General features: G+C 41.3%; 3 protein-coding genes across 6 annotated transcripts in view; 1 reads left to right on the top strand and 2 right to left on the bottom strand.

Annotated features, from left to right (window-relative positions):
• The first annotated feature begins 397 nt into the window (after positions 1 to 397).
• On the top strand, positions 398 to 9608 carry nfkbiz (nuclear factor of kappa light polypeptide gene enhancer in B-cells inhibitor, zeta). Its single transcript, XM_017436457.3, has 12 exons — positions 398 to 537; positions 916 to 1038; positions 1117 to 1211; positions 2481 to 2572; positions 2808 to 3124; positions 4661 to 4766; positions 4842 to 4988; positions 6346 to 6409; positions 6519 to 6688; positions 7741 to 7851; positions 7941 to 8108; positions 8627 to 9608. The coding sequence occupies exons 3-12, from the start codon at positions 1133 to 1135 to the stop codon at positions 8663 to 8665; spliced, it is 1293 nt and encodes a 430-aa protein (XP_017291946.1). The 5' UTR covers positions 398 to 537; positions 916 to 1038; positions 1117 to 1132; the 3' UTR covers positions 8666 to 9608.
• LOC108248007 (protein jagunal homolog 1-B) lies at positions 9346 to 11694 on the bottom strand. Of its 2 annotated transcripts, XM_017436458.3 has the most exons (4): positions 11547 to 11694; positions 10595 to 10698; positions 10429 to 10501; positions 9346 to 10345 (listed from the first exon to the last, which is right to left on the bottom strand). In XM_017436458.3, exons 2-4 carry the CDS (start codon positions 10681 to 10683, stop codon positions 9956 to 9958), a joined length of 552 nt encoding a protein of 183 aa, XP_017291947.1. In that variant the 5' UTR covers positions 10684 to 10698; positions 11547 to 11694; the 3' UTR covers positions 9346 to 9955. The 2 variants fall into 2 exon arrangements, with proteins under 2 accessions (XP_017291947.1, XP_037829910.1); XM_037973982.1 differs by lacking the exon at positions 11547 to 11694 and having other exon boundaries at positions 10429 to 10496.
• An 889-nt stretch (positions 11695 to 12583) lies between these two features.
• Positions 12584 to 16757, bottom strand: part of LOC108247997 (SLAIN motif-containing protein 1) — a 13625-nt gene continuing 9451 nt past the window's right edge. For 2 of the 3 annotated variants that reach the window (XM_025010633.2, XM_017436445.3), the window contains 3 exons: positions 14373 to 14534; positions 13991 to 14294; positions 12584 to 13518 (listed from right to left, as the gene is read on the bottom strand). In XM_025010633.2, coding sequence (XP_024866401.1) covers positions 13443 to 13518; positions 13991 to 14294; positions 14373 to 14534 — 542 coding nt within the window. In that variant the 3' untranslated portion in view covers positions 12584 to 13442. The remainder of the gene's footprint in view (positions 13519 to 13990; positions 14295 to 14372; positions 14535 to 16757) is intronic. The other variant, XM_037973975.1, reaches the window with a different exon arrangement.

The following is a 16757-nucleotide window of genomic DNA, read 5'->3' as shown; positions in this document are numbered from 1 at the left end:
ATTTACTGCCGGGTTGGCGGATCGTTCTCCCCCTTCTGCACGACCCGGTTTCTGCTTCAGCTGCCTTTGGCTCTTTGCCTTAGGTCGACTGCGAGATTCCTGGGGTCAAAACGGGGCCCAAACCATCACCCCTCCACCACCGTGCTGGACAGTGTATGAGGTGTTTGTGTCTCGGTGCGTGACGGTGGCTGTTCATTAACTTTCACAGTTACAGTTTTGCCCCTTTAGGAACATTTCCACTCAGGAGCAGGACTTTGAGCCTCCGTTTTCTCCAACTCTGTTGGTTCATTCTTCGTTTTTTCCTTTGACTTCAACGACCTACTTCCTCCTCGGTCCATGTCAGCAACGCACTTGCAGCGTTTTGAATACAGGTGAGCCTTTTTCTTTTTTTTTTTCAGCCCTGGAGGGGAAAATCCCGACAGATATGATCTGCTAAGAGAGGGAGGAGTGGCTTACAGCAAGAAAACCAGGCTGTTCAGTTCTGGCTCTTTCATTTGCAACCTGCTGGCTCTCCGACACCGAAGCCCTAATTAACAGGTAAGCTTTAAAACAAACATTTTGCAAAAATGATTTGAAAACTGGGCTTTATTTAGACAAACACTTTAGGTAAATATAATATCTTTGACTAGAAATTATGTTAATTTGAATGTGTGGACAGTTTGAGTGCTTGCATTGTTCAGTAAAATGTATTTGCATATGAACTGATCTCCTGCACTTTATTTGTTTATCTGGAACCTGTATCTGAAGCAGCGTTTTATAAACTAACATCGAATTAGATACAATGAGATACGACTTTATGGCTTATTTTTAATGACTAATCTCCCAATGTGCATCTGCTGCTTTGAGTTTGATTTAATAACCTGAACATTTGCACATGAAGTCACTCAAACCAGACGCTCTTATTTTGACACGCAGGCACCTGAGTCACCTGTCTGTCAGGAGGAAGTTGCTCCAGGTGTGGGGGCGTTTTGCGTGACAGTTGTTCCTCTTTTTTTTTTTTTTTTTTTTTTAATTAATTTGTGGCGGAGAGGAGAACAGGTAACCAGGCTGTACAATATTAACACAACAAGCCCGTTTATTGAAAGCTTTTTCTGACAGCTTGGTGTCGCCCTCCAGGTGCGGCGCTCGATAAATGTCTCCCTTGGTGAGCATGTTGGACCAAAGAGGCCAGGTTCTGTCGGCAGACTTCAACTTCTGCCCCAATAAAGACGGTTTGTGCTTTTTAGCCTTTAAACGTTTCACAATCAGACCTGAGCTGACTGAGCAATGATTTCCCGAAGCTGTTTTCAGGAGACAAGAACAAAGAAGCCCACACTCCCTTTAATTAAACTCTTTAATTAGGTTTTGGCGTTTGTCTAATTGAAGGTTTTTAAGCCAACTTTAGTCTTATTTTTTTTACTGTAACAGCTAAACTTCACTTTATCAATAATGACAATCCAGTGGTAGTGTTTTATCAGCTGTCTCTCAGCATTCACACTTTTGTTTTCCTCTTTTTTTTATTTTTTCCAACCTAACCGCTTCAGCTTACTTTGTGCTGTTTTAGCTGATCATATCTCAAAACATTCAGCTCATTCAGGATGTTGGTGCTGTGACTTTTGATTTCTGTACTTTTCAAACTATAACTTATAGTTTACCCACAGGTCCTTCAAAAACCTTTTCCATGAAATCTGCTTCAGCATACTTGCTCTTGTTTTTAGCTAGCCGTTTGCCCCTTTTAGCTTTTAGCTTTTAGCTACTGTTCTGCTCCTTTTTACTTTGAGCTAGCGTTTTGCCGCTTTTAGCCATACTCTTGCTACTTAAAGCTACTATGTTGCCATTTTATTTTATTTACTAGCCTTTTTGCCTTTTAATACTTTTAACATTTCACCACCATTCAGCTAAATTTAGCTTTTATCTAGTCTTTGACATTTTAGCTTCTAGCTAGTGTTTCGCTGCTTCTAGCGAACCGTTTGCTAATTTTAGCTCGTGTTCTGCTTCTTTCAGCTTTAACAACTCAATTTCAGCGTATTTAGTAACTTTCAGCTGCTGTTCAGCTCTGCAACTCTGTTTTTAACTTTTCTTTTTACTCTAAAAAACAGTATTAGCCAGACTGTGGGAAATATGGGTGCGGAGGGTGCTGCAGCAAATACATTTATACATTTATTTATTGAAACAGCTCATGGGTTCATGAAAAATTAAAAAAAATTGAGTTTTTTTATATCTGTGTGCAAAATTTTACTGTTTAGGATTAGATCATAATTGCAGTTTTATATATATATATTATATGTTCAAAATATAAAGCATATCTTTTAATGTCTATATTCAGCCATTGTGCTTTTCAATTAGATTATTAGTATCCCAAGTATAGAACCCTGTGGAACTCCACAATGAAAATGGGCTGTAAGGAAATTAAGTTTTTGTTTCCTAAAAGGTCGTTTAAACGCTTTTAATGTGCATACATCTTGTTCCATTGTTTTAATATAATTTATATTTATTTTCAGGGTGTATGATTACCAATGACAAACTGCCGGTATCCATCTATTCAATGCAGAAAAAGAACACGGTGAAAGAGCTGCTCATGTTGAGACGCCAGGTTAGTCGCTGTGAACACGAATCTCCACAAGGAGCCAATGTTTTTTTAATGCTGCAGGGCGTATTTGTGTTTTTAAGAAGGAAACTGATTTAATGATGGCAAAGGTATGAGGAAGAACCACTGAAGAAACAGAGTGGAAATGCTCCAGATTAGTTGGGACTTTTAAAAGTTGTATTTCCTTGTTGCGTTCTCGTGTACGAGCTCATCCGTGCGTACAAATTGATTTCTCTTTCAGCAATGGAAGCCTGAGCACAGATTCAAAGTTGCAAAATATGACGACGTCCCCAAGGATGCGAGCCCTCAAATGCCGAGCCCCCCTGCTCTCGTAAACCCAAATGCCGCAGCCACCTTCGCCCCTTACGTTCCTGAAAACGTCTTTGTGTCGACGCAACACATTCAGCCTCCCATGCAGTGCCCCGCTCTGCAGGGACAGGATGTTCCGGCGCCCGACTTCAAGATGACCCTGTTTCACTGGCAAATTCAACAGGAGGCCAAAAAGGCTGAGTGTCTGACGGCAGAGCAGCTGAACATGCAGGACTCGGATGGTGACACGTGAGTCTGGATGAACAAATATAACATTTAAACAAGAGGGGGGAACCAAACAGCCAGACGGGATTAAATAAAGCAACAATTTAATCAACTGAAACTAAACTTTAAAGCTACAGAAAAGGAGAAAATGTGACAAATAAAAGGTTGGAAAAATGGAAAGCTCTAATCTTTAATCTGCTCAAAAACCCTGATGAGTCTGTGTAGAGTATTTTGAAAGCTATTATGGCTTTAATCTCAAAATTGAACAAAAAAATAAGAAAAACTTCCTCCTTTTTCTTTTGTTTTTCCATCTCATTGGCCCTTATCTGCTATCTATAAGATGAAGCTCAACCAAAACAAGTTATTTTTTTAAATCAACACCAAGAATTGCCATTCTAGACTGAGTACGTCATGTTTTGAAAGACATTTGTGAAGCAGCTGCTGAATGGTAGGTCAGAACGAAGCTCCACGCCTTTAAGGAAGTTACCTGGTGTCACCCTGCCACCGTTGTTTTTGTTCCGTTTTAGGCTTGGCCGCAGAACAAACCGTACGGGAGATTTGTATCAAGGCAAGCCTAGTTAATGCGTGACTTGTGCGATGCATGGAGCAGGAAATATGCACGCTACGCGTGTGACATCATTTGTTTTGGTTGCTGCCCAATAAAAGCATCAGTCTGTTTATCCTGAGTCAATCGAAAGAGCCTCATTTGTCACGAACACAGTCGTCCCTCTCATCACTGCGGGACTTACAAAAAAACAAGATCTGTTTTGAGTTTTAATCATAGAGACTCCCAACATCCCTTATTTTTATATAAGTTTATTAGAACGGACGCCACAACTAACATCAAACATATGAGACAGCTTCCCTGAGGAACACCACAGTTAATTTCCTCGCAGGTTAGACCGTCTCCTTAAAATATTCCCTTCATACAGATGCCTGCCAGCATTCATACTGAAACAATAAGTGGAAAGCTTTTTAACTAAAAGGCAAAATTAAGTTGAGCAACATGGCACTCACATTTGTGGGTTAAAGTATGCAAAAAAACCTGACAGACGACAATTCTTATAATTCTCAGACTTATGTACAGCTCCATCTAAAGATAATATACTGTTAGTTATATGATGATGAGACAATCAAAAGCACTAAAATTTGGCTTAAAGTGAAAGAATAAAATATTAACACACTGGTGAATTTAACATTGGGCTGTCCAATGTGTGGCATGCGAGCCATCTGTGGCCCTCAGAGGGATTTTTCTGTTCAGCTGCAATTTTAGAACAATGTAATTTTGGCACCTTTTTTCAAATTTTAACAGTGATTTTGTTATATTTTTAAAGTTTACCAGAAAACCTGATTAAAGAATCTTCCAAAAGTGTGCAATATTAAGTACAATGCAAGTTTTTGGTCTTTCATTAACCACGTTTATTATTTTTGTTCCTGTTTACTGGTAGGAAGGGACCACCAACTTTTACCAAAAAGCAGACTTTTGGCTTTTTTTTCTTTAAGGAAATCGATGGAGGGAAATTGGACTTTGTTAACTCTTTACTGTAATCGTCTTTTCAGATTTCTTCACATTGCTGTGGCTCAGGGCAGACGGGCGCTCGCTTATGTGCTCGCTGCAAAAATGGCCAGATGCGGCTCTCTGGACACGAAGGAACACAACGGGCAGGTAAAAACACGTTTCGAGGTTGTGTTTTGTGCATCAGTCAGACGTAAATAAGCGACTCACAGCATTTGTCTGCAGACGGCTCTCCAGATCGCGGCTGCCACCAACCAGCACCTCATCCTCTGTGACCTCCTGAGTCACAGTGCTCAGATCAACATCCGGGACCTGTGGGGTCGCTCTCCTCTGCATGTGTGCGCAGAGAAAGGCTACTTCCACAGTCTGCAGGTAAAACCTCGCTGTCACGCTACGCGTCATTTACTGAACCTTCGTTAGCATGTTGCACACTAGTTTCAAATTTAAGATCACAAATAAGCTTTATTTATTTAGTTTTACAGATGACATCATAAAGAAACAGAAACAAACATCACATAATAATGATTATATTGTATTTTATGCCCATAATTGACAACTTCAGATGTCCGAGACAGCTTCCCTGAGGAACGCCACATTCGATTCCCTTGTTTCCTTTGAGAAGCTGAGCTACGACACACTTATCGAGCCTTTTTTACGCGACTGAGGTGTTGTTTCTACTCTTAGAAAGATGCCTCTGTCGTGGCAAGAAGATAGGTGAAACAGGAAGACACGGCTCGTTGATTTTTATTTTTTTGTCAAGCAGAACAGAATCGTTCTGACCTCCGATGGTCAGAGTGTGAAGCTTATCAGGAAGACACAAAGCCACAGTTTCACTTATAGGACAACGTGACTTTCAGTCTTTTTTTTTTAAAGCAAAACTGATGATTTTAATTCCACTTTTAACAGTCTTGGATGATCCCCTCTAAGCTAAAATCCTCAAATTAGCCACCACCATTTAGAAACTTATAAATATCTGCATGTTTCAAAGCATTTATCCGGATTCTGTTTCACATTTTTGTGAAATATATTAAATATTGCTGCAATGTTTAGTTTTTTTTCTGAATTACTGTCTAGTTTTCTTCTTAGTACTCAGATTTCTGACAAAAATGTTTTTTATACTAAAGTTTTTGCACATTACTGTCTTTGTTTAAAGAAATTAAAACATTTTGTTGCACTAGTAAAATAATATTAAATTTGGATTGAATGAAACCAGCTGGCAGAAAAAATGTTGTTGACAACAAATTAAATGTCTTTGTAGCTTTAAAGACTGTAAAATCTTAGACTTTAGGATATTCAAACATGTTATTTTATTTCGTCCAACAGGGTTCCTCAAACCAGAACTTTTCAACTTTAAGAGACTAAACTTGAAGTGAAAAGCCTAAAACTTTTTATTTCCCTTTACCTGCTGATGTCATCATGAGTTTATCTGGTCCGACACGTCTGGTTCGTGTCATCGCCTGTTTGTTGAACACTTTATTTGTTTAGATCACTTGGCACCGACGTTTTGCCCGAGCTATGAGGAAGCTCGACTCCTGAGTTTGAAAAACAACTTTTGCCACAGGCTTATCTGACTCGTTAATGTTTAACTCGTTTTTTTTTTTAATACTCAAAGTATTTTATTGCTGATTCAATGTTTCTGTGCTGAAGACCTTTGACTCCTTCGTGTGAAAGAGGGAGAAGTAAACCTGGACTTTATTCCAGATGAGAATAATGTGTTTATTCCCCACAGAGCATCTACAAAACCGTAACAGGAAGTGATCAATTGGCTGATGTTGAAATGTTCAATTACGATGGTGGGTTTTATTTTAAGTTTTTAATCGTGAACTCCTAAATAAACCCCCCATATTTTGATCTTTGGTGATAAAATCCTGCTTCTCTTTTCCTTTCCTTTAAATTTGGAAGGTCTGACTCCGCTTCACGTCGCGGTTTTGTCCCACAACGCTGTCGTCAAAGAGATGAGGAAGCTCGAAAACCCCTGTTCGTACATGACGTCGGAGCTGGCGCACAAGAGGCGCATGTACGTGGAGTGCATTCGGACTCTGATGCACATGGGCGCCTCCTATGGGTCAAAGGTACCGAACGATAACCAGATGTGTTTTGTTCTGGTCGTTGAGGTTTGTTGCACATGGCGCCTCCTACAAGACAAAGATAACTGTTGCAACAACCAGACAATTACCAGATATGTTTAATTTTGGTCACTGTTGGTTAAATTTACCACATTCCTACACATGAGCTTCCGCTACAGGACAAAGGTAACTGTTTAAACCAGGGGTCTCCAACCTTGGTCCTTGAGGGCCACCATCCTGCATGTTTTACTTGTTTCTCTACTCCAACACACCTAATTCAGTGGTTAAATCACCTCTTCATGTTCTGCAGAAGCCTGTTAGTCACCCATTGATTCAAATCAGGTGTGTTGTAGCAGAGAAACAAGGAAAACATGCAGGATGGTGGCCCTCGAGGACCAGGATTGGACACCCCTGGTTTAAACTATCGAATGATTACCAGATATCTTTTGTTCCGGTCACTGTTGGCTAAATTTACAACGTTTGTGCACATGAGCACAATCTATGGGACAAAGGTAATTGCTACAACTACCCAGTGGTTACCGAATGCATTTAGTTCTGGTCTTTGTCAGCTAAATTTACAGCAGATAACTGTTGCAGCAACCAAACGGTTTCCAGATGTGTTTAATTTTGATCACTGTTGGTTAAACTTACCACATTCTCAAACATGAGCGCTCGCCACAGGACAGAGGTAGCTGTCTGAACTACCGAACAATCACAGGATGTGATTTTGTTCTGGATTAGGTCGTCGGCGGCTAAATCGACAACGTTTTTGACACGAGCGCATCCCGTCAGACAAAAGAAAACTGTTACAGATGAACAGTTATCGGACGGGTTTTGTTCTGGTTGTTGTCGCCTAAAATTGAGGTTTTTGCACATGGGCGCTTCCTATCAGTTTTCTTCTGGTCATTATTGGCTAAAATGTAGATTTTTGCATTAGGGCACCTCCTATGGGTCAAAGTTAACCGATACAACAAAAGAACCCCAACCAGATGTGTTCTGGCCATTGCTGGCTGCAAAAATGACTTTTCTTTCTTTCTGTATGAATTTCTTGTCTGAAGGATCTAAAGAGCGGACGAACTTGCATTCACATGGCTTCTGAGGACGCGAACCTGGAGCTGCTTAACATCTTTCTCCAGCAGCCAACATCCCTGGCCCTTGTGAACGTCAAGGTTTGTATCTTTGTCCGTAATGAAGCGCGTCGCAAACTCAAAGGGTAGGAAGCGCGGCGAATCCCAAACGTTCTCCTCGTTGGTTTCAGACTTTCAGCGGCAACACGGCCCTGCACATCGTCAGCTCTTTGCAAAGCTACAAAGGTCAAGTGGAGGCCGTGAAGCTGCTGATGAGGAAAGGCGCCGATCCGGGGGCGAGAAATTATGAAAATGAGCTGCCCTGTCAGCTGGTGCCCGAGGGCCCCGTGGGTGAAAAGGTGAGTTTTGTCCTTTTGACACGTTCACACACAGCCCGTGACTTTGCAAATTTTTCACAGAGGCCGTGTATTCACTGCACAGTAAATAACAAAAAACCTTTTGGTTGTGTGAGGAAGAAATCCAGTCAAAAGTGGGATCAGTTTTGCTTCAGTTCGTCTAACATTCGCGGCTTATTTGAATTTTTGTACCTTTGTGGAAAATATCAAAAAACAGGAAATTATAGAAGCCGTACTGGTGGAAGCTTTGACGTTTACCCTCGAGGTGTGGCTTTTATTTTTCGTAGTTTTAAGTTTCTATTTGTTATTTTTCCAGTCATTATAGCTCTTCGGCTGTAACATGAGCCAGAATCTGTTCAGCTGAAAGAAACGAGGCCTGAATGGGGCTTTTTGGGTGGAGATCGGGCTGCGGGGTCGCTTTACCGTAACGAGGAAGAAAAGCTTCGGCTGGAAAACATAAAGGAAGAGATTTTTGTAAAATAAATAACTAACCCGCAGCTTTGTTTTCTCTTTGTTTCCAGGTGCGGCAGATCCTGAAGGGGAAAGACGTTCACGTTTAAGTAAACTTTTCAGAACACTGTCAGTTAGACAGTCAGATTTAAAACGATATTATTTGCCCGAACACGGCAGATGCTGGTTGTTTCAGTGAAACATTTCCACTTGTTCATTACTAAGTAATGTTTACAGGAAGTTTCTTTCCTGGGCTCTGTAGCACCAAGCAGGAAAACGAAGGAACTGCTGCACTGACAGGAAAAGAAGTCTTGTATTTTCACAATTAAATCTATAAAAGTTTGATTTTTTTTTACTGAAAAGCAGCTTAAAATTAGAAATTACAGAAGAACAAATGACTCCTTTTAGTTTTCGGCTGTTTTTGGTGATTGTTCAGCACATCATACTGGAGAATCAGCTAAAAAAACATTATCTGAACTTTTGTGATAAGCCACCTCACGTTTGAATTGTTTTAACTTTTGTTCTTATTTCGATGTAAAGAGTGCTAAAAAAAACAGCGTTTCAGTGCAAAATAAGGCGTGAGCGACAAAAACTTGCATATTTTTAGATTTTTCTTTGCCTCAAACACACAGGCAAACAGGAAGTGACCGACAGGAAATGAAGACTTTAGATAAAAACAAATTAACAGCTTTATGAATCCCTAATATTAGGATTAGTTGAACCAAATAAGATAATCAGGATAAATTAAACCTGCTTTGTGGTACAGACCCATGTTTTTTTGTATTGATTGCTGGGCATTGATATGTGGTGATTATTATCTATAGCCTGTTAATAGTTTAGATTTTTTGGGTGTTTTATTGTTTGAAATTTCAAGTGTTTGACTTTGTTCTATTTTTAAAGGGATGTAAAATTTCTGTGGTTTTAAACCAAGATGATAAAGTCAGAGGTTGTGGGATTTTGAGTAATCAGTTAAATGTGTTTTATTTCAAAATGTACGTTGCATTGATGATGTTTTAGTGACTGTATTGCACATTAAAAGGTGATGGTAACAAACCAAGTTGGTAAATGAAGTCCGTCATTGATTCTTCTTCTTGATGCGTCTAAATGTCAGTTTTTCCTTCTTTTCTTTCACAGTTTGTAACCAAAATAATGAGTCTCAAACAAAAACAGTTGCACTTGGCAAGTTGTTAATGATGAAATGGCAGGAAAACTCATGTACAGAGTGAAGGCAACAATTACAGGCTGTCCAAAGACTGATTTTTTTGTTTTTTTCCAAACAATAAAATTATCACTGACAAATATATAAATATAGAAAAAATGAGCTCCTCTGAGTCTGAGTCTCTTCTCTTAACTGTTTAGACAGCTCTCTTTGTTCAAGCTGCTGGGACATCCTCTTCAGTTTATTTCTTCTTCTTCTCCTGCGTGCTGGTGAACCACTGGTCCAGCAGCTTCTTGCTGTAGTAAATCTGCCAGGCGTGCACCTGCACGGCGATGATGATCACGAGGTACATCACCGACACGGCGGAGAAGCCGAAGATGAAGCGGTACGCTTTGCCGTGGCGATAAAGCTGCTGGGCCACGGGGAACATCTCCATGCCGCCGTAGATCAGCGGCGCCACGCAGAAGAGCCCAGCGCTGATCATGGAGATGACCAGGTAGCTGATGTTGTTGCGAGGCAACGCCAGGAAACTGAAGACCGTGGGGATTAGGCTCAGGAGGTAGGGGTACTCCCACTGGTAAGGAGAGGCCACCACCTTGTGAGAGACGAGACTCAGTTGGCTCACCGTCACCTGAAACAAAATAGATAATATTTGAAGACTGACCTTTCTTTTTTAGCTGAATAAAACCCATTTAACTCAAAACACACCCTCACCTGAGCAGCCATCAGCACCCAGATCAGCACATGAACGATGTTGAGTTTACGGATTTCAGACTTCAAAGCTACACTGGATCAAATCAAAGGGGGAAAAGGAAACAGAGTCACGAAAAGCAAACAAATTACAAAGAAATTAGGAGCAATGGTTGTTGACTGAACGGACCTCATCTGGTAGTGAGAGGCGACCCGCTCCCTGTGCTGAAAGTCACTGCCATCGGTGCCGGTTGCTCTCGGACCCGCTCGAGAAGCCATGATGGTGGTGACGGTCTGGGGACGAGAAACACAAAAATGTTTTCTTCCATCGTCAGCAAAATCGTTGTGATTGCTTTTAAAGTCACTGTACTTGGTTTCTCTCTCTCTCTCATATATATATATATATATATATATATATATATATATATATATACATACATGTGTGTGTGTGTGTGACTGATCAATGTAAGAGGTCGTGACCTCTGCTAAGGTCACCAGTTTTGCATAAATATCACTTGAAGAGCTGAATTCTGGGGCAGGAACAAAATTAATTGATATATTTGGGTTCCAGAGAGCCACAAACCTGGAAAACACAACTTCCGACCAGGTAAGCAGCTAAAATAATCTCCACACTGGAGAAATTTCAGGATTTGTTCAGGATGGAGAATAGTCGATTACTCTCAGTCGTTAAGTTATTATCCACGCTTAATAAACACAGCTCGCTATTTAAAGTCAATGCAGGCTTGTAATATTGTCCCAAACTCGTAATTTTCCAAACGTTTTCTTTTTCGGGGTGAATGAAACAGCTGCAGCAGAGCCGCTCGTACAGGTGTTTTATTCACGGCTAGCGTTATTAAATTAGCGTGTGAACCTTTTCCGTTTATTATTTTATGTATATATGTTTATATTTTCTACCAAACCGCTCCATTTGGACTAACAACAAGCGCTCGATTCCGCTTCTGCTCCCTTCGCAGCTGCTAAGGAAGGCTGAATGACAAGGTCCATACAAAGTTGAAAGCTAACGGCTAACTAGCTTAAATGCTAGCCACTGTTAGCCACTGCAGGTCATACACCGAGGGTGTCAGAGAAGCCTCGGTTAAAAACCGGAAGCTGCATTTTCACCCATTACCTGTGACGCTTACCTTTTTGTTTGCTGCTGCTTTTTAAAAATCACAGAAACGCCAGATCATTCAGGTTATAACCGCAGCCGCGGTGTCGATAATTGCTATGAGCGTAAGAGGAGGGACTCAACGCGTGACGTGTCGAATTCTGATTGGTCCAGTTCTCTGTCAGTCTCTTCTTCTTCTTCTTATGGCGTTTAATGGCGGTTGGCAAACAACTTGAGGTGTACATTATCGCCACCTACTGGTATGGAGTGTGATTCGAGATGGTTTAATTCCTATTGCTTATTTCTTTGTTTTACAGGAAACTCAAATTTTAAACAGTGTTGTTTTTTTCAAAAATCTTATTATAATTTAGAATAAGTTTATTTCTTTTATCTTATAAAACAAATAAAGATATTGGAAAGTTGATCACAAGGTGGTGTCAACACCAGTTTTTCTACAACTGTTCAATGCTTAAGAGTCTTAATTTAAATTAAAATACCTATAACATTTATTTTATTACCAAAATTATTTAATTATTCATTGGTTATTGTAATTTTTGAAAACTTCGAGCAATAGTTCAAGCTTTTTAATGTTCTTTTTACCATTTTTCTTCGCGCATTGGCTGTTTTTTAACTTAATTTTTAGATGTTTTTTGTTAAATAAGAGTCACTGAAAGTTAATTTAAGCATTATTCTCTGAATAAAAACAATATAAACTCAAGGTATGAGCCAGTGTCGCCTCCTCATGAGAAAGAAAAATACACAAGAACTTATTTTAAAGAGTTTTCTTTAAAAATGATGCAATAAAATTAGAACAATACACAATTTTACTCATGGATCTACCTCTACAGTGTACTAAAAACTAATGATAACAACAGAACTTTATGATTTCACAGGACATTAATGGTAAATATTTAAAAAGTTGGTTAAATATTACAATTAAGGTTTATTTATTTGCACAAATCAAAAAAAATTTACTGTTTTGTCCTGTCAAGTCTTGGAGTCATGAATCATTTGACCACTAGATGGCGCCAGGAAAACCTTCCAGGACAGAGTTGACAAACAAGGCGGATAGACTGAATTTAGTCACTTTTATTAAAATGCTTCTCCTTTCATCACAGTAACAAAACATGTCAAGATTGTGAAAGACGTGTACCTTTTAGCATTCATTAAAAAAAACAACATCTGTGATATCAGGTGTTACATGAAGTTGTGTACAAATGTGAGATCTGTCGAACAAACAAAAAAACTTGTTTCTTTATAAATCCAGGTGTGAAAAGTGCAAACATCAGTAAACAAAAACAGATTAGTACAAAGTGCAGAGAACAGTTGAAGTGTTAGTCAGATATTTCCATTAAAAATTAAATAGTGCATCAATCCGTAAATATATATAAATATATGCACAGTGAGATTTGTACATAAATATTATTAATAAAAATTAGATAAAATGTGCCCAAACTAAGAGGGGATTAATGAAACTTTAGCAGCATCACTGGCGCTCGTTATCGTCAGCGAACACGCCTGGTTAGTCGACATTTAATTTAAATACAGGAATAAAAACAGTATCGGCGATTCGTTTCATTTAAAAAAAAAACAAAAAACTGGCAGCCCTCGTTGCTGGTTGATATCGCAGGAAACGGCTCACATTTGGCACGTCAACTCACAGATCGTGAAGCCGCCGCCGGTTTGGAAGAAAAAAATAAATAAATAAATACCCGCCTTCTCCGAAGAAACTCTGCGTAGAATCTGAGAGGCTGGTTCGCTCGAAGGAAGCAGCCGACTTATTCTACGCAGGATCTCAGATTTAAGGTCGTCTTTTGGGGTCGAACCCCCCCCACCTCCCCTTTCAGAGTCTCCAAGTTGGCGCCGAGATGCAGCGAGTCGACCCCAACCAGCGGGGCGTCGCCGCTCGCTCTCCGGGACGTCCGTCCCGTCAGTAGCAGCCGTCTCTCCAGGCGCCGTCTCGAAGGGCACTGAAGGTGGACAAGCTCTTTGGAGGGGTCAGGAAACTGGAAACGAGCCAATAACAGAAAGGAGTATGAACGAGGACGGACACAGTGGAAGTCAATGGGAGTCTGGATGTGTGGAGAAAAACAGAAGTCCGGACACTGTGTCAAAGCCATTAAAGATCTCGGAGGAGGGTTGGGTTTTATCACCAAATCCTCCAGCTTTCTATGTGAAAAGTTGGTTTTTTGTGCAGATTTTGTCCACGTTGCTACCAAAGGTCATAGCTCATTATTCCTGATCGAGCCACGTGTTTTTATGAATGAGGAGGATTACTGAGACAAACCCTGTGATGGAAACTGAAGAATGAGAACAAACGAACAGAGCAGCAATCAGTGTGTTTCAGAACTTAATCTGAAGTTTTGTGTTTTTATCAGACTTTACAGAAAAGTTGTTTACGTCTGCCACGTCGATGCTAGCTGAGTTATTGATTCGTTTCTAATCCATTTACAGAAAACGTTCATGAATGGACTTTACCTTCGTGCCGGTTGGGCCAGCTTGCTGCGGGGGGCAGAGCTTGTGGCGCCCACGAAGGAGGCGGGCCGCGGCAGGCTGCTGCGCGGCGCGGTCGGGATGGAGGTGCCGCCTACGGCCGCCGCTTTACTGAGGAGGGGGATCCCGCTGCCGCCGCCGCCGCCGCCACTCAGACACTGGAGGCTGGTGGAGCTTGAGCCCTTGATGGTCGGGCTGACGTAGGCGGTGGCCTTCAGTGGTTGCCGTGACAACGAGGCGAAGTTCCCCACGCTCTGGACCCTGTTCTGAAGCTGGCCTGGAGGCGAGACTGACGGGTGAGAGGTGGTGACGTTAAGGTTTTTGTTTTTTTCAGGACAAAACTGAAATGATCCAACTGGTGTCTTACTGGAGGACTGCAGGCGGGAAAGCCCGCTGGACGAATCAAAACTCTGGCTGTTGCGAAGCAAAGAAGCAGACGAAGCCGACGAAGCACTGGGAGGCGTGGGAACGGGCACACTGGGAAGGCTGGGCGCTCTGACCAGGTTAGGCATGCTCCTCCGCAACTTATCTAACAGAAAAACAGACATTTAACTCTTAAAGCTTCATCAGGTCAGATCTTCTTCTACAAATAGATTAAAGCCTTAAACTCAGAGCTCACAGAAAACAAAGCTAAATGTTAGCGGCTAACCAGAACGTCATGGCGATTGTTTTCGACTCAAGATGCAGTGATCTTCACCCCCTCAGATTTAAAACTCTAATCCCCCCCAGACTGACCGGAAGCAGTCAAGAGGCTTAGGTTTTTATAAAGCGGCACATGTCGGCACGCCTCAGACGGGGAAAATGTGCTGTGTGAGGAGAAATACAGCAGTATATTTTATTAAAAAACTGTGAACTTACCGTCAAGCAGATTTTTAACAATTTCTGCTTAAACTAAACATATTACATGTTCATAAATAGGGGTGGAACAAGAACTTGTGCAAAAATTTTGAAGCTGTCCCCGCCCTCCTGTAGCCTCTGCAGCTACGTGCTGAGACGAAGTGTCCCCGTTGCACTTTTATTCGAAACAGAATGAACTCAACGTCGAGCACACGTGGTGAGAAAATTAGGTTTGAGCCTCTCGATAATTCACCTGAGTTTAGAAAAAAAAGATAAACACAGCGACTTCCTGTTCAATTAGACGGAATAAATAAAAATGAGTCTGACACCCCTGAGTTAGAAGATCAAGTACATCTGAAGCAGCATTTTGGGGCATGAAGCATACTTGCCAACCGTCCCACATTTAGCCCCCCCTGTCCCTTGTCCCGCATCACCCTGTGCGGGACAGCCAAAAGTCCCGCATTTGTCCCTCACACGCCACACTTTGTATTTCTCACGCAAAAAAAACACATGCACACAGCCTTTTTGTCACTTTAACACTATATTTAGCGAGTTTTTAAGATCCCTCTAGCATTTTTTAAAAGCGACTAGCGACAAATCTAGTGACTTTGGCGGCTAAATGTGAGAAAGCACTCATTCTGCAGCATACCGTAAGCCCCGCCTACTTCCCCAAGCACTGACAGCTGTCAATCTCACAGCAGAGAGGAGACCCGCTCCACTCTGTGTCCACAGTGGCGCTCCTGCATGCCCCCTCGAGCACGCGCGGGAGCGCGATTATTTTTGTGTGAGTTGTGTTGTCATCTGATGACAGAGAGCTAAAGATGGAGAGGCAGAAAGATAAAGATGTAGGCATGAAAGAAAGCTTTTCAAAGTGGTTGAAAGACAGCAGGAAGTTCTGTCTGAGCATAAAGAGGAGGCCTGGAAATGTTCAGGTTAGCTAAAGCTACTAATTACTCATAAATAACAAGTTACAGCTGTTTACTGATCAGTATTTACAATATAACAGCTGAGAGGATGGAGAGAAAGATCAAAACTCGAGAGCTCTGATCTTAAGCAACTATGATATGTGTTTAATTCAAATTAATCGATCAGAATTCAGGAAAAGGGGACAACGCTATGTTGTCCCACATTGACATTCCCAAATGTTGGCAAGTATGCATGAAGAGACTAACGAACTTAAACTTTTTTGAAATTATTGTTAAAATCTCGTCTCATTTCTGTCTCGTCTCATGAAAGTTGTTACCCAAGTTTATTTTGAAGCTTTTTGCAGACATCAAAAACAGCTAAATTAGCCTAATAGCTGAAAAAGTCACTGTTTAAGCTAAACAATTGGTCGACTTAATGTATTTTTGCTGCTCTAACATAAATTTTTAAACTTTTATAGCTTTTTAAATCCCTCCAAACCCCAACATTTATTACCGTATTTTCCGCACTACAGGGCGCACTGGATTATAAGACGCACTGTCAATGAATGGTCCATTTTCAAACTTTGCCGCAGTAAGTCGGACTTGTTTCCGGATTATGATCAGTGCCTCCAAATCCGAGGCCATGGTCTTGAGCCGGAAAAGGGTAGAGTGTCTTCTCCGGGTCGGGGAAGATGTCCTGCCCCAAGTGGAAGAGTTTTAGTATCTCGGGGTCTTGTTCATGAATGAGGGAAAAATGGAGCGGGAGATCGACAGGCGGATTGGTGCAGCGTCTGCAGTGAAGCAGGCGCTGTACCGATCTGTCGTGGTGAAGAGAGAGCTGAGCCAAAAAGCGAAGCTCTCGATTTACCGGTCGATCTTTGTTCCTACCCTCATCTATGGTCACGAGCTTTGGGTAGTGACCGAAAGAACGAGATCGCGAATACAAGCGGCTGAAATGAGTTTCCTCCGCAGGGTGTCTGGGCTCTCCCTTAGAGATAGGGTGAGAAGCT

This window comes from Kryptolebias marmoratus, linkage group LG23 (genome assembly GCF_001649575.2).
Source record: "Kryptolebias marmoratus isolate JLee-2015 linkage group LG23, ASM164957v2, whole genome shotgun sequence".
Lineage (NCBI taxonomy): Eukaryota > Metazoa > Chordata > Actinopteri > Cyprinodontiformes > Rivulidae > Kryptolebias > Kryptolebias marmoratus.
The sequence above is the reverse complement of the archived record's forward strand: the minus strand, read 5'-3'. Positions and strand labels throughout refer to the sequence as shown.

What these genes read in the sequence shown, in the direction of transcription:
- nfkbiz (XM_017436457.3), top strand. Translation starts at nt 1,133, where the DNA reads ATGTCTCCCTTGGTGAGCATGTTGGACCAAAGAGGCCAGGTTCTGTCG. An exon ending in CAGGACTCGGATGGTGACAC is followed by an intron (nt 3,125 to 4,660) that starts GTGAGTCTGGAT and finishes TCGTCTTTTCAG; the next exon opens with ATTTCTTCACATTGCTGTGG. An exon ending in TGAAATGTTCAATTACGATG is followed by an intron (nt 6,410 to 6,518) that starts GTGGGTTTTATT and finishes TAAATTTGGAAG; the next exon opens with GTCTGACTCCGCTTCACGTC.
- LOC108248007 (XM_017436458.3), bottom strand. Translation starts at nt 10,683, where the DNA reads ATGGCTTCTCGAGCGGGTCCGAGAGCAACCGGCACCGATGGCAGTGAC. An exon ending in GCCTCTCACTACCAGATGAG is followed by an intron (nt 10,502 to 10,594) that starts GTCCGTTCAGTC and finishes GATTTGATCCAG; the next exon opens with TGTAGCTTTGAAGTCTGAAA. An exon ending in GGGTGCTGATGGCTGCTCAG is followed by an intron (nt 10,346 to 10,428) that starts GTGAGGGTGTGT and finishes ATTTTGTTTCAG; the next exon opens with GTGACGGTGAGCCAACTGAG.